Source organism: Sus scrofa, chromosome 9 (assembly GCF_054392235.1).
Source record: "Sus scrofa isolate SSC_HxYL_T2T_F1_AM1 chromosome 9, Sscrofa_HxYL_maternal_Yorkshire_Landrace_v2.0, whole genome shotgun sequence".
In the NCBI taxonomy this organism is placed as follows: domain Eukaryota; kingdom Metazoa; phylum Chordata; class Mammalia; order Artiodactyla; family Suidae; genus Sus; species Sus scrofa.
Genome location: NC_139391.1, coordinates 49,886,815 through 49,908,102, shown reverse-complemented (window position 1 = coordinate 49,908,102; position 21,288 = coordinate 49,886,815). Strand labels below are relative to the sequence as shown.

At 46.3% G+C, this 21,288-nt stretch overlaps 2 protein-coding genes and 1 non-coding gene across 9 annotated transcripts in view; 1 reads left to right on the top strand and 2 right to left on the bottom strand.

Moving 5' to 3' along the window:
- Positions 1-21,288, bottom strand: part of UBASH3B (ubiquitin associated and SH3 domain containing B) — a 141,684-nt gene that overhangs the window by 9,526 nt on the left and 110,870 nt on the right. For all 6 annotated transcript variants that reach the window (XM_005667439.4, XM_003129945.5, XM_084976382.1 and 3 more), the window contains exons 6-11: positions 17,921-18,129; positions 12,344-12,476; positions 10,178-10,298; positions 9,455-9,577; positions 8,319-8,411; positions 6,404-6,548 (exon numbers count right to left, since the gene is read on the bottom strand). In XM_005667439.4, coding sequence (XP_005667496.1) covers positions 6,404-6,548; positions 8,319-8,411; positions 9,455-9,577; positions 10,178-10,298; positions 12,344-12,476; positions 17,921-18,129 — 824 coding nt within the window. The remainder of the gene's footprint in view (positions 1-6,403; positions 6,549-8,318; positions 8,412-9,454; positions 9,578-10,177; positions 10,299-12,343; positions 12,477-17,920; positions 18,130-21,288) is intronic.
- The window catches only part of BSX (brain specific homeobox), a 233,360-nt gene that overhangs the window by 211,045 nt on the left and 1,027 nt on the right, over positions 1-21,288 (top strand). For both annotated transcript variants that reach the window (XR_014815510.1, XR_014815511.1), the window contains one exon: positions 17,035-18,922. The gene's annotated coding sequence lies outside the window, so the exon portion shown is untranslated. The remainder of the gene's footprint in view (positions 1-17,034; positions 18,923-21,288) is intronic.
- LOC146399893 (U6 spliceosomal RNA) lies at positions 2,679-2,781 on the bottom strand. Its single transcript, XR_014817003.1, has one exon. It is a non-coding gene; the product is annotated as a U6 spliceosomal RNA (small nuclear RNA).

The following is a 21,288-nucleotide window of genomic DNA, read 5'->3' as shown; positions in this document are numbered from 1 at the left end:
TGAGGCATATGGAATTTCCCAGGGCAGGGGTCGAATTGGAGCTGTAGCAGCCAGCCTATGCCATAGCCACAGCAATGCCAGATCCAAGCCATGTCTTTGACCTATGCCACAGCTTGCAGCAACACTGGATCCTTAACCCATTAAGCAAGGCCAGGGATTGAACCCACATCCTCATGGATACTAGTCAGGTTCTTAATCTGCTGAGCCACAGAGGAACTCCTGTGTGTTTATTTTTTATGGCAGTACCATACTATTTTGATTAGTATAACTTGAAATCAGGAAGTGTAATGCCTCCAGTTTTGTTTTTTGTCAGGTTTACTTTCTTAGATTTGTCTTTTGTGGGTCCATGCACATTTTAGGACTATTCCATTTCTGTGATTTTGATAGGAATCACATTTGATCTATAGATGGCTTTGGATAGTATGGATATTTTAATATTAATTCTTCTGACCCATGAGCATAGAACATCTTTCCATTTGGTCTTCTTCAGTTTTTTTTCATCAAAGTTTTATAGTCTTTGGAGTTCCCTGGTGGCACAATGGGTTAAGGATCCAGCATTGTCACTACTGTGGCTCTGGTTACTGCTGTCATGCAGGTTCCATCCCTGGCACAGGAATTTCCACATGCCATGAGCTTGACCAAATAAATAAATAAATAAGTATTGTAGTTTTCAGTATATAGATCTTTTACTTCTTTGGTTAAATTTATTCCTAAATATTTTATTGTTTTTGATGCTATTGTGAATGGGATTGTTTTATTTCTTTTTCGGATGGTTCCTAGTTAGTGTATAAGAACACAACTGATTTATTTATTTGTTTGTTTTGTCTTTTCTAGGGCCGATCCCTCAGCATATGGAGGTTCCCAGGCTAGGGATCGAATTGGAGCTGTTGCTGCTGGCCTACGCCAGAGCCACAGCAACGCGGGATCTGAGCCGCATCTGCGACCTACACCACAGCTCACGGCAATGCTAGATCCTTAACCCACTAAGTGAGGCCAGGGATTGAACCCGCAACCTCATGGTTCCTAGTCGGATTCGTTAACCACTGAGCCACGATGGAAACTCCCACAACTGATTTTTTTATGTTGATTTTGTATGCTGTGACTTTGCTGAATTTGTTGATTAGTTCTGACAGTTCTATGGTAGAGTCTTTCAGATTGTCTCTATATAAGATCATATCATCTGCAAACAAAGTCAGTTTTAGTTCTGCCTTTCCAATTTGGATGCCTTTTATTTCTTTATCCTGCTCAACTGCCCTGGCTAGGACTTCCAGTACCATGGTAAGAATAGGCATCCTTCTCTTGTTCCTGATCTTAGAGGAAAAGCTTTCAACATTTCACCACTGGGCACAATGTTAGCTATGGGCTTGCTGTATACAGCCTTTATTATGTTGAATATTTTTATCATGAAAGGATGGTGTATTTTGTCAAATGCTTTTTATGCATCTACTGAGAAGATCATATAATTTTTATCTTTTATTCTACTAATGTAGTATATCACATTTACTGATTTTTGTATGTTGAACCATCCTTGCCTCCCAAGGATAAATCCCATTTGATTGTGGCGTATGATCCTTTTGACATGCTACTGAATTTGGTTTGCTAATGTTTTTGTTGAGAATACTGGTCTGTAGTTCTCTTTTCTCATAGTATTCTTATCTGGCTTTAGAGTTAGGGTGATGCTGGCTTCATGAAATGAGTTGGAGAGTTGTAAAGAGTAGATTTTAGGGCTATTGGAGTTGTGAGCTAAAAAGATCTTCACGGGTTTTTTCCTTTTCTTTCTCTCTTAGTTTGAACACAGACCACAATACCTGGCACTAGGAGAAGCCCAGGGAACACAGCATGAGGAGAACCCCATTCCTCTGTTTGAGGAGCTCTCAGCATGTGGTTGAGATGAGCAGGCTAGTGCTGTAAGTGGTCATTATGACCCAGTGTACAAAAGCACCTAAGAGGATGATCACATCAAAGCCTTCCCATCATGGTGACCCTGAATGTCTTTAATCGTAGTCACTTCTATTTCTGCCTTCCTTTACTATTTAGTTTTCTGGTCTATGAGATGTTTATCTTGTTTTTGAATACAGCTATATCATAGCTTTTCTTATTTTGGCTTTCATTGTTGCTATTTAGTGCACGGAGATGCTAGTGAGTTCTCAAAGTAAATTCACATGGCATCTTCATCAGATTACATTGCTGCTGCCGCCGCTGCTGCTACTAAGATTTACTGAGAGGTTCCCATGTGTCAGGCTCTGTGCAAAGCACCCTACTTGCTTTCCTGGAATATAGCCTTCTGAGCAATGCCTTTTAATTATTTTTTAAAGTATAATTGATTTACAATGTTGTGCCAATTTCTGCTGTATAGCAAAGTGATTCAGTCATACATATACATTCTTTTTTAATATTATTTAAAAATACAGGAGTTCCCGTCATGGCTCAGTGGTTAACGAATCTGACTAGGGGCCATGAGGTTGCAGGTTTAATCCCTAACCTCGCTCAGTGGGTTAAGGATCTGGTATTGCTGTGAGCTGTGGTGTAGGTCGCAGACGAGGCTTGGATCCCGAGTTGCTGTGGCTATTGCTGTGGTGTAGGCCGGCAGCTACAGCTCCGATTAGACCCCTAGCCTGGGGACCTCCATATGCCACAAGTGCGGCCCTAGAAAAGGCAAAAAGACAAAAAAAAAAAAAAAAAAAACAGAATGCTTCATGAATTTGTATGTCATCCTTGCAGAGGGGCCATGCTCATCTTCCCTGTGTCATTCCAATTTAAGTATGTATGCTGTCAAACCCTTTTTCAAATCCTGAGTTTAAGGATGACAAAACTGAGGCTCAGAAAGGCTACAGATGACTTGCTTTTGCTTACATCATTAGCAATGCTTAAAGCTTGGGTTTGAACTTGGGTCTGCAATGAACACCTATAAAGTTATCCTCCACTTTGGATGGCTTTTGACAGTGTCCTCCTTGAGGCAGCCTATCTGTGCACTTGGGTTTACTGTCCAGAGAGGAAGGATGCTGTTGCATTTGAGGGAATCCTGCCTTCATCTAAATAAAATTCTCTCAGCAAGCATACTTCTCCTAGGAAACAACCTTCTGAATCTCCTAACACTCCAGGGGCTAGGGAGAGACATGAATCACTGCTCGTTAGGGACGGGCCTCGTTGTTCTGGAGCAAACTGTTTCTTCCCATTCCCACTTCTCATCCAGTTCCATTACCATTTACATCACCTGGTCTTCCAGGAACCCCCCACACACTGTGACAAAAGGCCTCTTTGTATGGCCCAGGGAGTCACTGTAAGGGCGAAACCACACTGTAAAAAACAAGACTTGTATAAGTGGAGAACTAGCAGGTGTTGGGATCCAGTTCCTCCTGATCAGTTCTTGCTTTGAAGTTGAACCTGTGAATGGCTTTCTTGTTTGAACAAGTCCCAGTGTGGGTGGGACAGTCAAACTTCTCTCACTCCTGTTGGAAGCATCCATCATACTTCTGACCACACCTGCAGGACCCATGTGTACGGTTGAGTCTGTGTGGTTCTCAGACTCAAGTGGGCCTCCAGCCACCAACTAGACCTGGAACCCAAAGCTCTGGGTACTCAGGCAGTATCCTTGGAACAGTGCTCTCCCCGGTGCACCCTCCAACTCCCAGCCTGCTTTGGTCTAGGCTCTAGAGCCAACTTCTGCCCTGATTCCTACACAAAAGTTGGATTTGTTGCCCCTCTAATACCCCAGCTGCAGTGCCATCTGCCTCCTCCCCTTTCCCTTCCTCCCTCTCAGGGCTCTGCTCTGAAGCCCCATCCAACCAACTGGTATATATTTTGTTTTTTTCTGCCTTGCTCCTTCCCGCCCAGCTCCACCAGGGCTGCTTTCCACACCCAGGCCCCAGGCTGGGTCTTGTTGCCTGTGGATGACGCGTGTGTATTAGTCAGCAGCCACCTTTCAGTCCTGCCTCCGTCCTATTCAAGGTGACAGGGATCTATAAGCAGTGCTTGCTTGACCTATAATACCCCGGCTATCGGCTGCTGCCCCTCTGCCCATTACCATGTTTCTTTTTTTTATTTTTTAAATTGAAGTATAGTTGATTTACAAGGTTGTGTTAATTTCTGCTGTACAGAAAAGGGATTCAGTTATACACATCTATATACATTCTTTTAACAAATATTCTTTGCCAGAGTTCCTGTGGTGGCTCAGTGGTTAACGAATATGACTAGGAACCATGAGGTTGTGGGTTCGATCCCTGGCCTTGCTCAGTGGGTTAAGGATCCAGCGTTGTGGTGAGCTGTGGTGTAGGTTGTAGACGTGGCTCAGATCCCGTGTTGCTGTAACTCTGGTGTAGGCCGGCAGCTACGGCTCCGATTCGACCCTAGCCTGGGAACCTCCATATGCCATGGGGAGTGGCCCAAGAAATGGCAAAAGACAAAACAAAACAAAACAAAAAAATTCTTTGCCATCATGGTTTATCATAGGACATTGAATATGGTTCTCCGTATTATACAGTTGTTATCCGCTCCATGTGCAGTAGCTTACATGTGCTAACCTCATCCTCCCACCCCATCCCTCACCCAGTCCCCTCCCCTTGGCAACCACAAGTCTGTTCTTGTTGTCTGTGAGATTATTTCTGTTTTGTAGATAGGTTCCTTTGTGTTATATTTTAGATTCCACATGTAAGTGATATTATACAGTACTTGTCTTTGTGACTTGCTTAGCATGAGACTCTCTGGTTGCATCTATGTTGGTGCAAGTGGCATTATTTCATTCTTTTTCATGGCTGAGTAGTATTCAATTGTGTATATATACCACATCTTCTTAATCTATTCATCAGTCTATGGGCATTTAGGTTGTTTCCAGACCATGTTTCTTCAGTCATAGGGGCCCCACTACTTGCTTCAAAAGGCCTGCTCACTTGGCATAATTAGTTTCAGAGGGAATTTGACTCTGGGGGCTATGTCTCTCACATTGCTTGATGGTGACTTTCACAACTGCTGTATAAAATTGGAGTCAATCTTTTTTTTTTTTCCTCCTCAAATACAAAATTATTGAACTGAATTTTGGATTTTTTTTTTTTAACAGAGGAAAAGAAAGCCTAGAATAGGGACGGGGTCCTGACCCCCAGGTTCCTGGCATTCATCCTTCTGTTTAGCACAACTGGGTGGTCTGTGTGTGCTGTAGAAAGATTCTGGAGAGCTTTATAAGTAAGTCTGGGAGGAACTGTATGATGCACTTCAGGGGGGATCTGAAGACACAGTTGGCCTGAGGGGAGCCGGTGGCACGTGAGGGAGGTCATTAGTAACTCGCTCTCTTCCCAGGCCAGAGGGACGATGGCTGTTTGCATGGGGACAATGTATTGCTGTTTCCCCAGGGAACATAAAAACCATGGCTACTGAGTGGATAGAACAACATGCAATTTATTTCAGTAGGGGATCTGACTGATTGATTCTTATTTCTGAGGAATGCTAGTTCCTTTAAGGCAAGAAGGAGCAAATATCAATCAGTGGAGTTATCTGAGATCTTATTTGTGGAGCCAAAAATGACCATGGAAATCAAAACATTTTCTTCTACCTTAGCCAGAAATTCATATTGCTTCATTTGAGGTTTGGGTAGGTATTTGAAATGAAAGATCAAGGAATATCACAAGGAAGAAAGTCCTATTTATATAGGTCACTTGCTTCAAATTCTGTCCTAAGAAATATGAACTTAATTCCCCATGATAATGTTTGTGAATATGTCCTTCCTCAAAGACATTTTACAAATGCCCAAGTGGATTTCTGATGGTTAATGTAACTATGGTACAATCCACAAACACTTCTTTTTAATAATAGTCTGGCCTAACGGAACAAGCAAGAGACTATCATAAAGCAAACCATACAGTTTTCTGCTTGACATGCAGAAAATGATCCATAAGGGTTATTGTTACTCTTATTGTCCTATGTGTCCACGACAAGTGTAACTTTCAATAGGCCACCAAACTCTCTGATATATGAAAGTGGCTTGCCTCCATCCTGGGGTTTCTGGCAGTAGTGAATGAAGATAATTAAAAATGCTTTGAAAATTTAAAACTGAAATCCAAGGCAAGACACCATCACATCCCTTATTTCCAAACAAGCTTCTGAGCTGCACTACCGTTAGCTGGTGTGTGTTCTTGGCATACAAAGTGGTATGACTGTTCACTGAAATTGATATCGTGAAGTGAGAAAAGTCCAGTGCGTGCGTGCGTGTGATGGGGGGGAGACATATTCCACTCCGATGCCAAATACAGGGAATGCTGGCTTTCTGCAGCTGTCTTTTTTTAAAGCTTGTCCTCCTCCAAAATAGACAACTGCCTATGGGCTACATCTGGCCCTTCCTCTCCTTAGTCAGCCTGGCCTGTGTAGAAGGGTACTTCCATGGGGACCTCCGGAAACAGCGGCTTCAGAGGGTTACCTGTAGGTTGTATCAACGCTCAGGTTGGCTGCAGCTAGCTCGGATGGAGGGATCCATGCAGGTAATGTGTTCCCGGCCACCCATTTTGTCCACTCAAATAAGCCAGGCTCTACTCGGATCTTCAAGTGATTCTCTTGTTGTAAACCTTAGAGAGAAAATAAAATGAAGATGAAGGAGGTACCACTATGTTCTTGTGGAAAAGTAAATTAGAGGCTAAATTGCTTCAACAATTCTGATTCATCTTCTAGTCTCGACTATCAGATGCTATATGTAGCTTAAAGAAGGTAGAAGCAGGGAGGTTTGGACAAGGATTTTTAATTGTTTTTTTTGGGGGGGGGGCTGCACCTGTGGCATGTGGAAGTTCCCAGGCTGGTGATCAAACCCACATTACAGCAGCGGCTAGAGCCTCTGCAGTGATAATGCTGGATCCTTAACCTGCTCTGCCACATCAGGAACTCCAAGAGTTTTTAAGTTTTGTATGTTACAAACACGTGAGTTTAATACTCTGGCCACATTACCAGCATGTAAGCTGGCTTTAAATGGCATGTGATTTTTACAATAAATAAATAAATTGTACTGGGGTATGGTTGTCTTACAAAGTTGTGTTAGTTTCAGGTGTATAGCAAAATAAATCAGATATATATAGACACACACCTATATCTATTCCTTTTCAGATTCTTTTCTCACATAGGTTATTATAGTATCTGATTTTTTAAAAATCATCATCCAGATATTTTATATAGTTCTATAACTATTACAATACCTCTTTTCTTTCTTTCTTTTTTTTTTTTTTAATGGCCACATCTATGGCATATGGAAGGTCCTGAGCCAGGGATCAAACCTGAAGCACAGCTGTGACTTATGCCACCACAGAAGCAACTCTGGGTCCTTTTAACTGACTACACCAGGCTGGGTATCAGACCCACACCTCCGCAGCCACTGGAGCCGCTGCAGTCGGATTCTTTACCAATTGCACCACTGTGGGAACTCCCTATACTATAATTCCCCTTTCTGTAAGTTCCAAGATGGGCTTATCAAGAAACTTTGGAACTTCTTAGCATCCATATTCTCCAATAGCATACATTATATTTGCACATCAGATAAATTGTTCATTTTCTCTATCAGGAAATCCAGTGCATAAGTCCTATGTTTTATCGTAGTGTACTTTGTCCTATGAGCAGCAACTGTCCCTCTTTAACTCTCTTTGTATTGCATTCAGTCCAAGTTTTCTGTGCAAGTGTTATGTCTAATGCATTTGAACACAGACATGCATTTGGATTTACTTAAAGTCAACGAATATAAGTCTCAAATATAGTGTAGATTCCTTGTTGGCTCAGTATTTCTGGCTCATTGGTTTGTTTGGTATAAGTAAACAGTCAACCTTGTTTCTTCTAGTTTTCCTTGCAGTGAAATGAAAATGGAAATCCCGATAAAATAAGCTTCCATGGATTTTAGGGTAAAAGCAGAATATCTTTATGATAAAGGTGATTTTGAAGTTATTCCAATTAACTGAAGAAACAAGAGTGATTAAAATTTGCAGACACTTACGAGCATCACCACACAGAGCAGAGCGGGAGGAAGCAATGTGACTGTTTTCAGTGCAAACGAGGAAAAAAGATCATGCTGTGTAGGCTCTAAATTATTGTCCGACAGCAGTATTTTTACCAGCCTACAATTCATCTAAGAGAGCTTTGTATTTGCAAGAAAAATATTATTTGTCTATTCTCTTGGATCTCACTTTTTGTCACTGGAGTATGATGTGGGGACTTTTGCAAAGTCATCTTCCAAAAGAATTCTTGCAAAACATTTCACATTTGAAGCTTTCAATGGGCGAATGTGCTGAGTCTAGGATGACTTAGGCGTCGGGTTGCCTGGAGATGGAGGGATGGACTAGCTGACCTTTAGCAAGTCTTACCTTTCAAGATGTTATACGCGGTCTGGACACAGCGCAGGGAAGGGGAGCAGTAGACGTGGTCGATGACGGTGTTGCTCTCTAATAAGGCCTCGCCTGCAAAGGAAGAGAAGAATCAATCTGACGATTTTCTCAGGCTCAGCTTGACCCTCAGTGTGGGAGAGGGTGCCAGGCAGACCCTCCAAACCCCTTTCCCAGTGGAGGCTCACATGGAGCCAGCCATTTAGTCTTGTTTCCAACAATGCTCCAGACCACTATTTCGATCAAAGAGGCCAAAGACACACCCTTTCTTATCTTTTTCTTTCAGTCTCTCTGGTCCTAAGGAGCCATAAAATACCCATCTTTCCCTCCTGGAGAAAGTCCTAAGACCTTAACACAGTGATCCAGGTGGTCCATGAACTCATCCATCTCGCCAGCCCCATCTCTTGCCCCACTCACCCTCGATGCTCCCGAAACAAGAAGGCTTCTTTCCTCTGTACTTTTGTTGCGTCTATGACTTGATGTTGTTTCTCCCACAAACATGCCTGCCTGCCCTCCTACTCCTTTTTGTCCAGCTGACTTCCACTCTCTCCTCTTCTTCTGTGTCTTTTTTGGGTGCCCTCATGATACTTTGCACATAGTTCTATTCTTGAGTACACCATACTCTATGGTATGTATCCACTTACGTGTTTCCCTGAGAGTGGGGACTCTGGCTTGGATCCCTAATACCTAGCATGGTGCCCTGCACAAGGGAAGCGATCAATCCATACAGGTTGCATGATCAAACAGGACCAGGCTGCTGGCGCTGTGTGGCAGGTATGGCCTAGACCTGCAAAGAACTGAGCATCTTCAAAGGCTCAATTGGCCTCTATGCTTTCAGCCCCTCCAGGATTCCCTCTTCCTCACCCTCATGCTAGAAGGTGACCTCTCGGCACCAAGCGTGACCTTGCCCCATCACTGGACCATTTGCCCCTCTACAGGGATCACACTTTGTTCACTTTGGTAAACTAGCCCAGTGCCCTGAAGCTAATGGTTACATAATAAGTCTCTTTTGAACTGAGGAAATACAGTACTTATAGGAAAGCCTAAGGCAGTGTGTTGGCATACCCCCTGGATCAGTCTTTGGGAGAAATAGCCAGGGTCTATTCCAGGACACTCACCCACGAGTCTTGCTTGCATACATCCAAACACAGTGATGGGCGCATCCTTCTCATAATCCCGGAAACCACCACTCCGCTGAGGTAAGCTATGAGGCATGTTCAGGTTGGTGCGTATGTAGCGGCCTGGAAAGAAAAGTCAGACCAAGGCTGCATGAGTTTCTTTCTTGCTTCTTCAGGACTTCCATTGCTGGTCCTGGCAGCCCCTCCACCACTTCCATTCCTTTTTGGCCAAAGAGATTGAACTGAGCTCTCTAGAAAAGATTGACCTGACACCCCTCCTTTGGTAGAATGCCTTGGAATCTACTCTTTCATTCTGCTGATAAAAGTGACAAGAGATGGTTTTTAAGTGCAAGTAGGATTCTAAGATGTGCATGCCTCCCTATCTTCCACATGTCACCCAAATGAAAATGGAACTAAAATGAGCCAGGGGGACTCAGTGGAGGGAACTTTGGTTGTGGAATCAGGACACCTGTGTCTACCTTTGACTTTGCCCTATGACTGTGGGCAAGACATATGTCTTTTTTTGGTCCCTTGTGTCCCAGTTTATAGAATGGGGGCAACAACAACTCGCTCTTCCCTTACACTCCAGGCAATCAGGAAGGACTTAACCATGGAACAGCACGAGGGCGGTAAATGACTCCATCCAGATAAATGTAGCTTGACTCTGCCCCCTAGAGGCCATGATAGGTATGCCAATGCCGAACAGGCCAACCAACGACTCACCTTTGGCATCGAAGCACTGGGACAGCCAGTACTTCCCAAACACAACATCCATCCTCTCACCATGCCGACACACAAAGAGGCATCTCTTTTGAGGGCCAGGTTGACTGCTGATCCTCAGAGGCTGTAGAGAAAGAAAGAAATGCTGTCAGTGGAGAAGCACACGAGAAAGGTGACGTGTCCCAGAGCCCAGGGCTGGGTGAGCTGGGCTTTAGGACAAGTTTCACCGACGTTTGGTTGGGATAAGCCCCGTAAGTACTTTGGATTTAGGCTGGCCTATCTCTAAAATGGGGGTAGGAAGCCTCCCTCATCTACTGACCTCACAAGTTATTTTGAGGCTCAGATGAGATGAATTGCAGGTGCTCTGCAAAACAAGAAGGGCTGTGAAAATGGCTTTATTGTTTCTGCTGCTGGTGGTTTGTAGGAGTAGTATCCGGCAACACTGAAGGCCACTTGGGTTACAGCCCAGTGTGAAACGAGGCCATCGTGTGTAAAGACAGCCATCTAGTGGGACAGCTTCTTCCCCTAAAGAGATGCTTCACCTGCTTCTTCAGGGAGCAAGGACTTTTATCAGTACCGATACGCCTGCCTCATCCCCGCCAGGGGGTGGTTAGACCACATGGTCTGAGGTCTCCTCCAGCAATGAGGTCCTGCTCTGGCTGTTCCAATCACAGGCTAGGCTCTATTACCTGATTGCATACACCAGGATGCTCCCAGAGAGGCTGCTACCTCTGGCTGATGAAATAGGCCTGGCTAGTCAAAGGCTTGTCCAGATGACTCTGGTTTCTCTAACTGCTGGGTGGATCCTTATGGATGTTTCTATAGTCCTTCTTTCTGATGGAGTCAGCTGTTCCCATTTGCTCAGGGCGGCCAGCTCCTGTTGGCCAGCATTTCCCATTTGCGTCCTGTGGCCCTGGCAAGTTTAGTCCATGGGATAGCGGCATGGATCGTCCCTGGCTCTCCTACTCTTTCCTAACGCAAGTCCTGGGCTCCAGCCAATGTGATCTAGTCTCTTGTTCCTCAATTTGCTTCAACTTTCAACTTGCCTTTGTCTGTCCTGTCCTGTTCAAAACAACCACCCCACCGCCAGTTCCTCCATTCTGCAACCTTCTGGCATGTATTGAACATGCTAACTAACATCCATCACACTCACAATGTGCCAGGTACTGTGCTAAGAGCCGTATTCTTTTGTCAGTCACACCCCTGACAGGCAGGAGTTCCCGGGCCAAGGACTGAACCTGAGCCACAGCAGTGATAACAGCAAATCCTTAAACTTCTAGGCCAGCAGGGAACTCCTAAGAACCATATTCTCATTTCCTTTAATCTTCACAATGGCCTAGGAAATCTACCAGATACTACAATTGACCCTTGAACAACTCGATTTTAAACTGTATGGGTTTAGAGTTCCCGTAGTGGCTCAGCGGAAACACATCTGACTAGCATCCACGAGGATGCAGGTTCAATCCCTGGCCTTGCTCAGTGGGTTAAGGATACAGCATTGCAGTGAGCTGTGGTGTAGGCTGCAAACATGGTTCAGATCCCCAGTTGCTGTGATTGTGGTGTAGGCCAGCAACTACTGCTCTGATTTGACTCCTAGCCTGAGAACCTCCATATGCTACAGGTGCAGCCCTAAAAGACCAAAAAAAGAAAAAAAAGGAAAAAAACAAACAAACAAACAAAAAAACAAAACGAAAAACCAACAAAACCCAAAACCCTGTATGGGTCCAATTGATACAAAGATTTTTTTTCAAAAGTAAACACTACAACACTATCTAGTCTGCAGCATATTGAATCTGAGGATGCAGAACCGTGGCTATGGAGGAACCAGATTGGTGTACGGAAGGCCAACAGGAAGCTACACCTGGATTTTCCACTGTGCAGAGGGTCAGGGCTCCTAACCTCGCATTTTGTTTAAGGGTCAACTGCATTACTGCTTTACAGAGATGGCGTGTCTTCCTCTCTCTCGAACAGCCTTACCAGCTGAGACCCAGGTGCTGACAGGCATTGTCAGCGCCACCCATCTGACTCTTCCTCGCGTTGAACTGTTGTACATCTTTTATGATCTTGTGCCCGGAAAGATGGGAAGCCCGCTGGTCGCAGCAAGGGCAAGGTCTCATGCTTAGTCAAAAGGAGCGGAGTTGAGGGCATGGCCCTGCTGGTCAGCCTTACCTGGGTGGGCTGGCAGATGATGGTCAGGGGAGTTGTGTCCCCCAGGCCCTGGTCCTCATACTGCCGCCTCTCCAGTAGGCCGTCCCCGAATGCCAGCGCGTTGGAAGATGATGTATTTAAGATGGAGTGAGAACTGCAGAGGAAGATAAAGAGAACGTTACTGCTCTGGCCAGGAGTCACCAGCACTTCATCCTTGGGCTCGCCGAGCGTGTGGAAGGAGGAGACACTCCCCAGGGCAGGGCTTCGGAAAGCTGGCTGGGGGGCTCCCATCCCTGGGGAGGAACATCTTTTAAAAAATTGTTTTTTGATTGACGTATAATTGACTTGCAAATATTAGTTTCAAGTATACAACATAGTGGTTTGCTATTGTTATAAGGCACATCTTGTTTTATACTGACGTCCTGAGATTAATAAATGAGGGGGAGATGGATTTCTGTACTTGAAGCAGATGTGCTCATCCCTCTGGGCTGGGATGGGGCTTATTAGGAGGCCACAGGCGTGGCTGGCACCAGGGGGATGCTGCAGACACATGAGGTATCAATTCTGTACCATCGTTGCCAGCTCTTTTTCTGGCTCGAGAGAAAGAAACAGTTCCTGTTGCCTTTCATCTTCTCCATGGTGAATTCTATCTGAACTGACAAATTAGAAAGTGGATTCTGACCATCTCCATCACTCTGCCTGTGGCTCCTCGTGGTCAAGGAGACCTTGTGGCCAGGACCCCCTGTTCTGCCTCCTTCAGTCTCCAGACCCCCTCCCCATCTCAGTCACACCTCCAGCGAGATGAGGAAACACAGCATTTTCCCGGAGGAGACCATTCTCAACAGATGTGTAGAGCTTCGAGCCAAGAGCTCTCATTTCTGGATGTAACTATAACTACAGAAGCCCTCACAGAGGTCTGGCTGCAAAACAGGCAGCAAATCATGCCGTGTTTAAATTATTTTGATTTAGTAAGGCCTCTGCATAGCTTTATCTAATAAACATTGCAATTCAAATATGGTTGTTAGAAAAATTCAAGGACAGCTACTCCTGCCTCACTGGGCAGTGTCAAGGGAGAGGATTTAAATCTCAGATGTCTTGCTTCTTTACAACGAGGGTAAAGTTCCACAGGTCCCTCTCGCCCTGCAGAGTCCTGCTGTGTCCCTGCTGACCCAGCAACCTGTTCCCTTTCTCATCTGTTCTGGATTATTTAATTTAAACACAGTATTCGTTTTAGAATTTTAATTTTGAAAAGAACTCTTCATATTCACCAATGTAATCAAGCTAATTGGGAGGGTCAGTACATTTTTTTTCAAAACACTGTGTGATTTTAATCATCTTACCACCACTGTCACTCTCCTAAGTAGCCATTTAAATTTTTTTAATTTATTAAAATATAGTTGATTTACAATGTTGTGCCAATTTCTGTTGTACAGCAAAGTGACTCAGTCCTACGTGTATATATATACATACTTTTTAAAAAATATTATCTTCCAGAGTTCTTGTCATGGCTCAGAGGAAACGGGTCTGACTAGCATCCATGAGGATGCAGGTTTGATTCCTGGCCTTGCTCAGTGGGTTAAGGATCCAGTGTTGTGTGAGTTGTGGTGTAGGTCGCAGATGCGGTTTGGGATCTGCTGTGGCTGTGGTGTAGGCTGGCAGCTATAGCTCCCATTCAACTCCTAGCCTGGGAACCTCCATGTGCTGAGAGTGCGGCCCTAAAAAGACCAAAAAATAAAATATGATTTTCCATCATGGTCTATCCTAGGATACTGGACCAAGTGTCCACTTCTTTCTGGTTTTTTTTTTGCTTTTTAGGGCCACACCCATGGCAGGCGAGGGGTCAAATCAGAGCTATGGCTGCTGGCCTATACCACAGCCACAGCAACGCAGGATCCGGGCCACATCTGCGACCTACATCACAGTTCACAGCAACGCCGGATCCCTGGCCCACTGAGCAAAGCCAGGGATCGAACCTGCACCCTCACGGATACTAGTTGGATTCGTTTCTGCTGAGCCGTGACAGGAACTCCCAAGCGGCCACTTCTCTACTGAAGCTGGACTCATCCTACTTCTACGCAAAGGTCTCAGAAGCCTTGTACCCAGGAGAAGTGAGGTTTCCGCCCTTGTGTGTATGAGAATCACTGGAAGCTTTAAGAAATACACATGCCTGGGCCCTGCTCCTCACAGATTGTGATTCAGCAGGTCTAGGGTATGACTCAGGAGCCTACAGTTGAACAAAGCTGCATCAGTACGTGTAACGTGCAGCTATTTCGGTAAATCTTTTTTTTTTTTTTTTTTTGTCTTTCTGCCTTTTCCAAGGCTGCTTCCCGCGGCACATGGAGGTTCCCAGGCCAGGGGTCCAATCGGAGCTGCAGCTGCCGGCCTCCACCAGAGCCACAGCAACGTGGGATCCGAGCCGCGCCTGCAACCCACACCACAGCTTACGACAACGCCGGATCCCCAACCCACTGAGCAAGGCCAGGGACTGAACCCGCAACCCCATGGTCCCCAGTCAGACCCACCAACCACTGCACCACGACGGGAACTCCGATTATGGTAAATCTTAAGCTACTGTAGCTTAAGGAAATCTTGTGCCATTCATAGACAGGCTAATAGTCTAACAGATCAACTCTTTTCCTCTACTTTGAACTGACACCCTCCCAAACACCACACAGTTAAAGAAAATTCAGTTTCACTGTCTGATTCATCAAAGCTTCGGGGCCTGAAATGTCTGGATGCATGGCCTCATCTCGCTTGTACATGTTCCCTAATTTCCTGACTCTATTACAGCTCTGAAAACCTTGATAGAATCCCTTCTCTGTCTCCTGTAGCTCAGCCAGCAAGTAGAATGCCACCGCCTTCTCTTCTCACCCATCACTGTAATCAAAAGCCCTGACTCACTCTGAGACAGTTTGGGGCTGTCAGTTCCAGTAAGACAATAGTTAGATGCTTCAGGTTGATTGCAGAGTAGGGAGGAAGCCACACCTGACACCCAGAACATCTCAAGCACCACCTACCCCTTCCCAACTCAGGACACAGCAGGCCTGTGAGTAAGCCCTGGAGGGACCGGCCAGCCCTCCCCAATTCAGAGGACACAGAGGAACTTTGATCCAATTGACACATGTCTGGAACATACTCAGAACCAGCCAAGATGCTCTGTTAAGGGTGGTAGGAAAATACTTCCTTAGGGAGGCAGAGAACTGAAAAGGGCAGGGGAGGAAGAGCTGTGAAGGGTCCTTGACCCCAAGTCCCTACTTGTTGCTTGAATCCCCTCTCAACGTCCCATCCAGTTGGCCGGGTCACGCTTGAGGACCCCTATGGCTCCACCTCCTCCAGGCTATCTCACTCCTACCCCTTTTTTACAGCTGCACCTGTGGCATATGGAAGTTTCCAGGATCGAATCGGAGCTGCAGCTTCAGGCCTACACCACAGCCACAGCAATGAGGGATCTGAGCTGCATCTGCCGTCTGCACTACAGCTCGAGGCAACACCAGATCCTTAACCCACTAAGCAAGGCCAGGGATTGAACCTGCATCCTCACGGACACTGCTGGCTTCTTAGCCCATTGAGCCACAGTGGGAACTCCCAGGCTATCTTTGATTAGGGCTGAAACATGGTCTGTCTTAGATCATGCTGGGCTCTGCCTCTGTGAGTCACTTTCCTTTCTGGGGTTAAATGGGAAAGTGCAGGTCTTCTATAGGATCACTTTTGTGGAAGAGACATTTGATTTGACAAGCATGTAAGAGAAGACTAGAAAAGACAAGAGAGAAAGACAAATAATAAAAAGAAGGGCTATTGTAGATTCAGTGCTGATTTATACATGTAAAGCAAAGTCCTTTACCGCAGCATTCATGTACCACTATGAGGCAAGCGCAATTATTATCTCCCTTTCATAAATTAGCAAACCAAGGCTCAGAGAGGTCATGTAACTTGGCCAAAGTCACACAGCTGGTGAGGGGGAAAGTTTGGATTTGCTACCAAGACTTTTGGGATAAAAACCCAAATCCTTAATTACAGTGTTCTAATACCTAATAAATTGGCATTTCCCTACTCTCAGCTGGGTTGACTGTGGAAGCTGAGGGTGAAATTTTAGACATGGTTCCCATGGAAATAACATCCCTAGTAATCTCTCAAAATAAAGGGAGATGACAAACAGACACCCCCCCCCCCAATCCCCCGGGACCCAGGGAATGAAATCACTTAGGTCGCCCCAGGTTTCAGCTGAGCTCTAACTCAGGCAAGAGTGGGTTTGGACCCAGAGACCTAAAGTGGGTCCGCAGAACTTCTCCCACATGCTCTTCTCCCCCAGGGAGCCCTGCTTTAAAGAACACGATCTGGGAGGTGTGTACTGTCAGACAAATTATCTTTTGATTCTCTGTTTCTTCACATATATTACGCTTCACTTGTTTTTACAGGGATAAAACAGTGGCTTTGGAAAGCCATCTTATTTATTTCGTCCTTCAGAAACATTTCTGAAAAAGCCAAGGTCTGGGGAAACATAAGGGAGCCTTGACCCTCCGATCTGTGCCACAAGGCGCTGGATGTTCCCGGGGTGGGTGGGGGAGGCTGGGCAGGAAGGAAGGGGGAGCGTTGCTGGGTAGGGGTTATTAAGGAAGGAAGTGTTCTTTTTTTTTTTTTTCCATCTTTGGGTTTGGGGTTTGTCTGCTTGCTGCCAACCAGGATAGGGGAGCTTCTTTTCTTTTCTCCTCCAGGCAAAACACCATGATTGCCCATCTCTGCTTCTCTTTTATGACAGTAATAACAACATTCAACACCATGCAGCTGGTGCTCAGGGCTTCCGGCTCTCAGCCATGCTGGCACATGGCAGGAACGAGGGGGAAGAAAAACAAACCAGCATGCACACCCTGGCCAGATGCCCGAGTGTGTCGGGGAGGGGGCTGGCTTTGAACTTCTCAGGCGAAGAAAGACATGAGAGGAGTGGGACCACCTTCTCTATGAGGACAAAGCTGTCCATTCAACACAGGCCACTCTCAACATGGGATCAGGCTGGTTTGGGGGATGGTGGAAAGCTCTCTATCCAAAGATGTGGGCAGGGAGGGACCATGTGCCTTTTTCTGGTTCTGGCAGTTGCCCACTTGCCTAGATATGGCCTCTGTCATCCAAGCATTCACGTGCCAAGTCTGAGGACCTGCTCAGAGTCACTGAGTTCTCTTGATTCTTACAAATCCTTTCACTCTTGATCTGGCTGGTGTGGTGGGCATCTGTCCTGCTTCTCTGGGGTGTCAGCTCTCCCAGGACGAAGTGGACAGAAGCCCCAAAGCCTTGAAGACTTTGAGCTGGGATGATCCACACTTAGGCCAGAAGAGGCAGGCCTCCATGCAGCCTGTTCGGTCTCTGATCAGGAACTCAGGCATTACATGCGATGGGACCGGCAGAGGGAGGCAAGGCAATCCATCTCTCATCCTCCCCAGGCCCCAGCTCCGCCCTTCCCTGGAAGCCTAGAACCTGCAGAGCTTCTCCTCCCTCAAACCCTGTTTACTGTGACTGCTGCCTTGCGGGTCCAGGATCGAGTCTACCACCTCAAGGTCTGCAATGTTCTTCGAAAAGCAGCAGGCAGAGAACTTGGCGTCTGCTTACCCGTGAAATATCCAGGTGCTGCACTCGTCAGCCTTGGTGATGTAGTTCTCGGGCAGGAGTCCCGAGCAGCCGGTGGTCAAGGACGTGCCGTAGATCCAGCCCTCGCTGGTGCTGGTCTGCTCCATGGGCGACATGAAGATGAAGTCCCCCGGGACCAGCTCCAGCTCATCGTCGTTCTGTGGGGTGTAGGGGTAGATCACCTGTAACGTCTGAAAGAGGAGGAGAGGGAGGCGTGAGGCCACATCTGGCCCATTCTGCTGAGTGCCCCCAGGGGCTCTGTGCCAACAGCGCACACATCTGGATGCTGACATTCACAGGTGCCCCTGCGGAGATTTGGATTCAGATCAGAAGGCGTTTCTTCTCTTTTTCAGGGCACTATGAGTGTGTGCTGGTGCTACCGGCTGGTTCTAGACTTTCCTTCAGGCATATCCTTGCTGCAAGAGATACAGTTTTTAGAAATGCATCTGAAAAGCTGTAGGCTCTCCAGGAAGCGGCTGTATGAATGGGATTGGACCTCATTTTCCCTGCTCCATTGGCTGGGGTAGATGCCGTAATAGACTCTGGAAACCCAGAGAGACTCATGGAAAGGGATTCTTCCATGCTGGCGTCACTGACGGGCCAGATGGAGAAAGTTTGGGGAATGAAGAATTCTCCTTCCTCTGTGATGCAGCTGCTTAAATAAGATGCGGTCCCTGCCTTCAAGGAGCTTCCTTTCAACTTTCATTTTTAACAAAGACCTTGAAAGAAAAAGACTTTCATAGCCATCAGTGTGTCATGTCTGTGTGTAACCAGCTTTTGTCAGTGAACAGGTGGAGACCATGTGTTCCTTCTCTGGGCACAGAAAAAGCCCCTGGGGCCAACCTCAGGCCATGCCCCTTGGCGGATTTATTCCACCTACTGCCTGCCTTCCTGGTATGTATAAATAGCAGCAGCAGAGGCATGGTGGTACTTGGGAGAACATCGACTCTACCCCTTTGTCGTTAACAGCAGGAGACCTCCATGGTAAGGACCATCATTGCTATCTTATGTGTTTCACAAGGGGAGCAAAGAGGGAGCTGTAATTTTACCAGCTTTTCTTACCATCCCGCAGCCATCTAGCGGCAGGCTAGAGATTGTGGTTCCCATGTACAAGTGTTTAACTTTGGCCTCAGTTTTTTCATATGTAAAATAATACCTGGACTATAAAAGTTAAATGAAGACTCCAGGATGCAGAAGGGGCATAATAATTTCTGATGACCCATGAAACCTGTCTTTCAAGGGGTTACCTTTCCATCTAGCTGACACTGACACCTGACCCCTGTGCTGGGTAGGCTTGTGAGCTTATCAGCTCACCGGGGTCAAGGTGACACATCAGACCATGTCATAAAAAATTTCCTTCTGGAGTTCCCGTTGTGGCTCAGTGGCTAACGAATCCAACTAGGAACCATGAGGTGGCAGGTTCGATCCCTGGCTTTGCTCAGTGGGTTAAGGATCCGGCATTGCCGTGAGCTGTGGTATAGGTTGCAGACGCAGCTCGTATCCTACATTGCTGTGGCTCTGGCATAGGCCGGTGGCTACGGCTCTGATTAGACCCCTAGCCTGGGAACCTCCATATGCCACAGGAGTGGCCCAAGAAATGACAAAAAGACAAAAAAAAAAAAAATTTCTTTCTGGAAATTTTGAATGAGAGGAGCCAGTAAAAACGTGATTTGTTTTCCCCATAGAGAATGAACATGATAATGCACAGACCTTAACAAACCCAGTGGATTGCTGATGTTCCTTTCATTTAGGGGACCCATTTCCCCCCTAATTCTTGCTCTAGCATCTTTTACCTCCCACACCCCCACCCTTTCTCTGCCATGTATACACTCAAACCACGTTTCCAAACTAACCAGGAAGGTTTTCGCTGAGTTGTTAAAACAGTCTAGAGAAAACCAAACATTCCTAAGAAATCTCTTCCACCTCTAGGCTAGGTATGTGATGATCCAGCCAAAGGAACATTCCTTTTCTTGGAACAGGGTGGAGAGAGGCACCGAGTCACAGGGAACAAGTCTAAACTCAGGCTCCTTAGATGCTCAAGCACAGCATCAGTCTTGGCTCATGATGTCTTTGCCTCAGAAGTGCCTACTCTGTGAGCAACTCAAAAAGAACTTTGGAGAACTCACGCCTCCTTTCACATGGGGAGCAGTGAGTATTCTACCTTGAAGTGACTCCAGGAAGATCAAGGCACAGCAGGGAGAATAGGGGACATTGCGTCCATGTAGAGAGTAACTGGACAATAAGCAGCGTTGATTTAAATAAGCAGTAAGGAGTTCCCATCGTGGTGCAGTGGTTAATGAATCTGCCTAGCAACCATGAGACTGCAGTTTCGATCCCTGGCCTTGCTCAGTGGGTTAACGATCCGGCGTTGCCGTGAGCTGTGGTGTAGGTTGCAGACGCAGCTCGGATCCCGCGTTGCTGTGGCTCTGGCATAGGCTGGCAGCTACAGCTCCGATTAGACTCCTAGCCTGGGAACCTCTATATGCCGCGGGAGCGGCCCAAGAAATGGCAAAAAGACCAAAACCAAAACAAAACAAAAAAAAGCAGTAAGAGGAGTTTCCATGGTGGCTCAAACCCAATTAAAATCCATGAGGTCGCTGGTTCAGTCCCTGGCCTTGCTCAGTGTTTTAAGGATCCGAGGTTGCCATGAGCTATGGTGTAGATTGCAGACGCAGCTTGGATGCCCTGTGGCTGTGGTGCAGGCTGGTACCTGATTTGACCGAGGTCCAATTTGACCTCTAGCCTGGGAACTTCCACATGCTACATATGTGGCCCTAAAAACCAATAAATAAATAAATACATAAATAAGCAATAAGAATTTAAGGTATCGCAGCAAATCTAAAATTATAAATAACCAGTGCCCATGTCTCCACAGCCCTTTCTCACTCACCGAAATCAGGTGCAAAAGTCAGCCTAAGTTTGGGAGATCTCAGGACACCTGCCTAGTTTTGAAGTACATGATACTTTTTTTTTTTGCCACACCCAGACCATACCAAAGTTCCTGGGACAGGGATTGAATCCAAGCCCCAGCTACGCTGCAGCTACGGCCAGGCCGGCTGCTTTAACCCACTGAATGAGGCCAGGGATTGAACCCCCATCCTCACGGACACCATGTCAGGTACTTAACCTGCTGAGCCACAGTGGGAACTACAACTTGCAAGAAATCTTGCGTCTGTCTCCAATATGCTTTTCCTCCCTTCCCACTTGGGGACTAAGCTCAGAGTTTACTGACTGATGTCTTGGGAGGGGCAGAGGCAGCCCCATGTGATGGTAGGAGCCGACTCTCCTTGCCTTTGAAACCCCCTTTAATCTCAGTAACAGTAATGGGTGCGACGATTTTGCTGTCATTG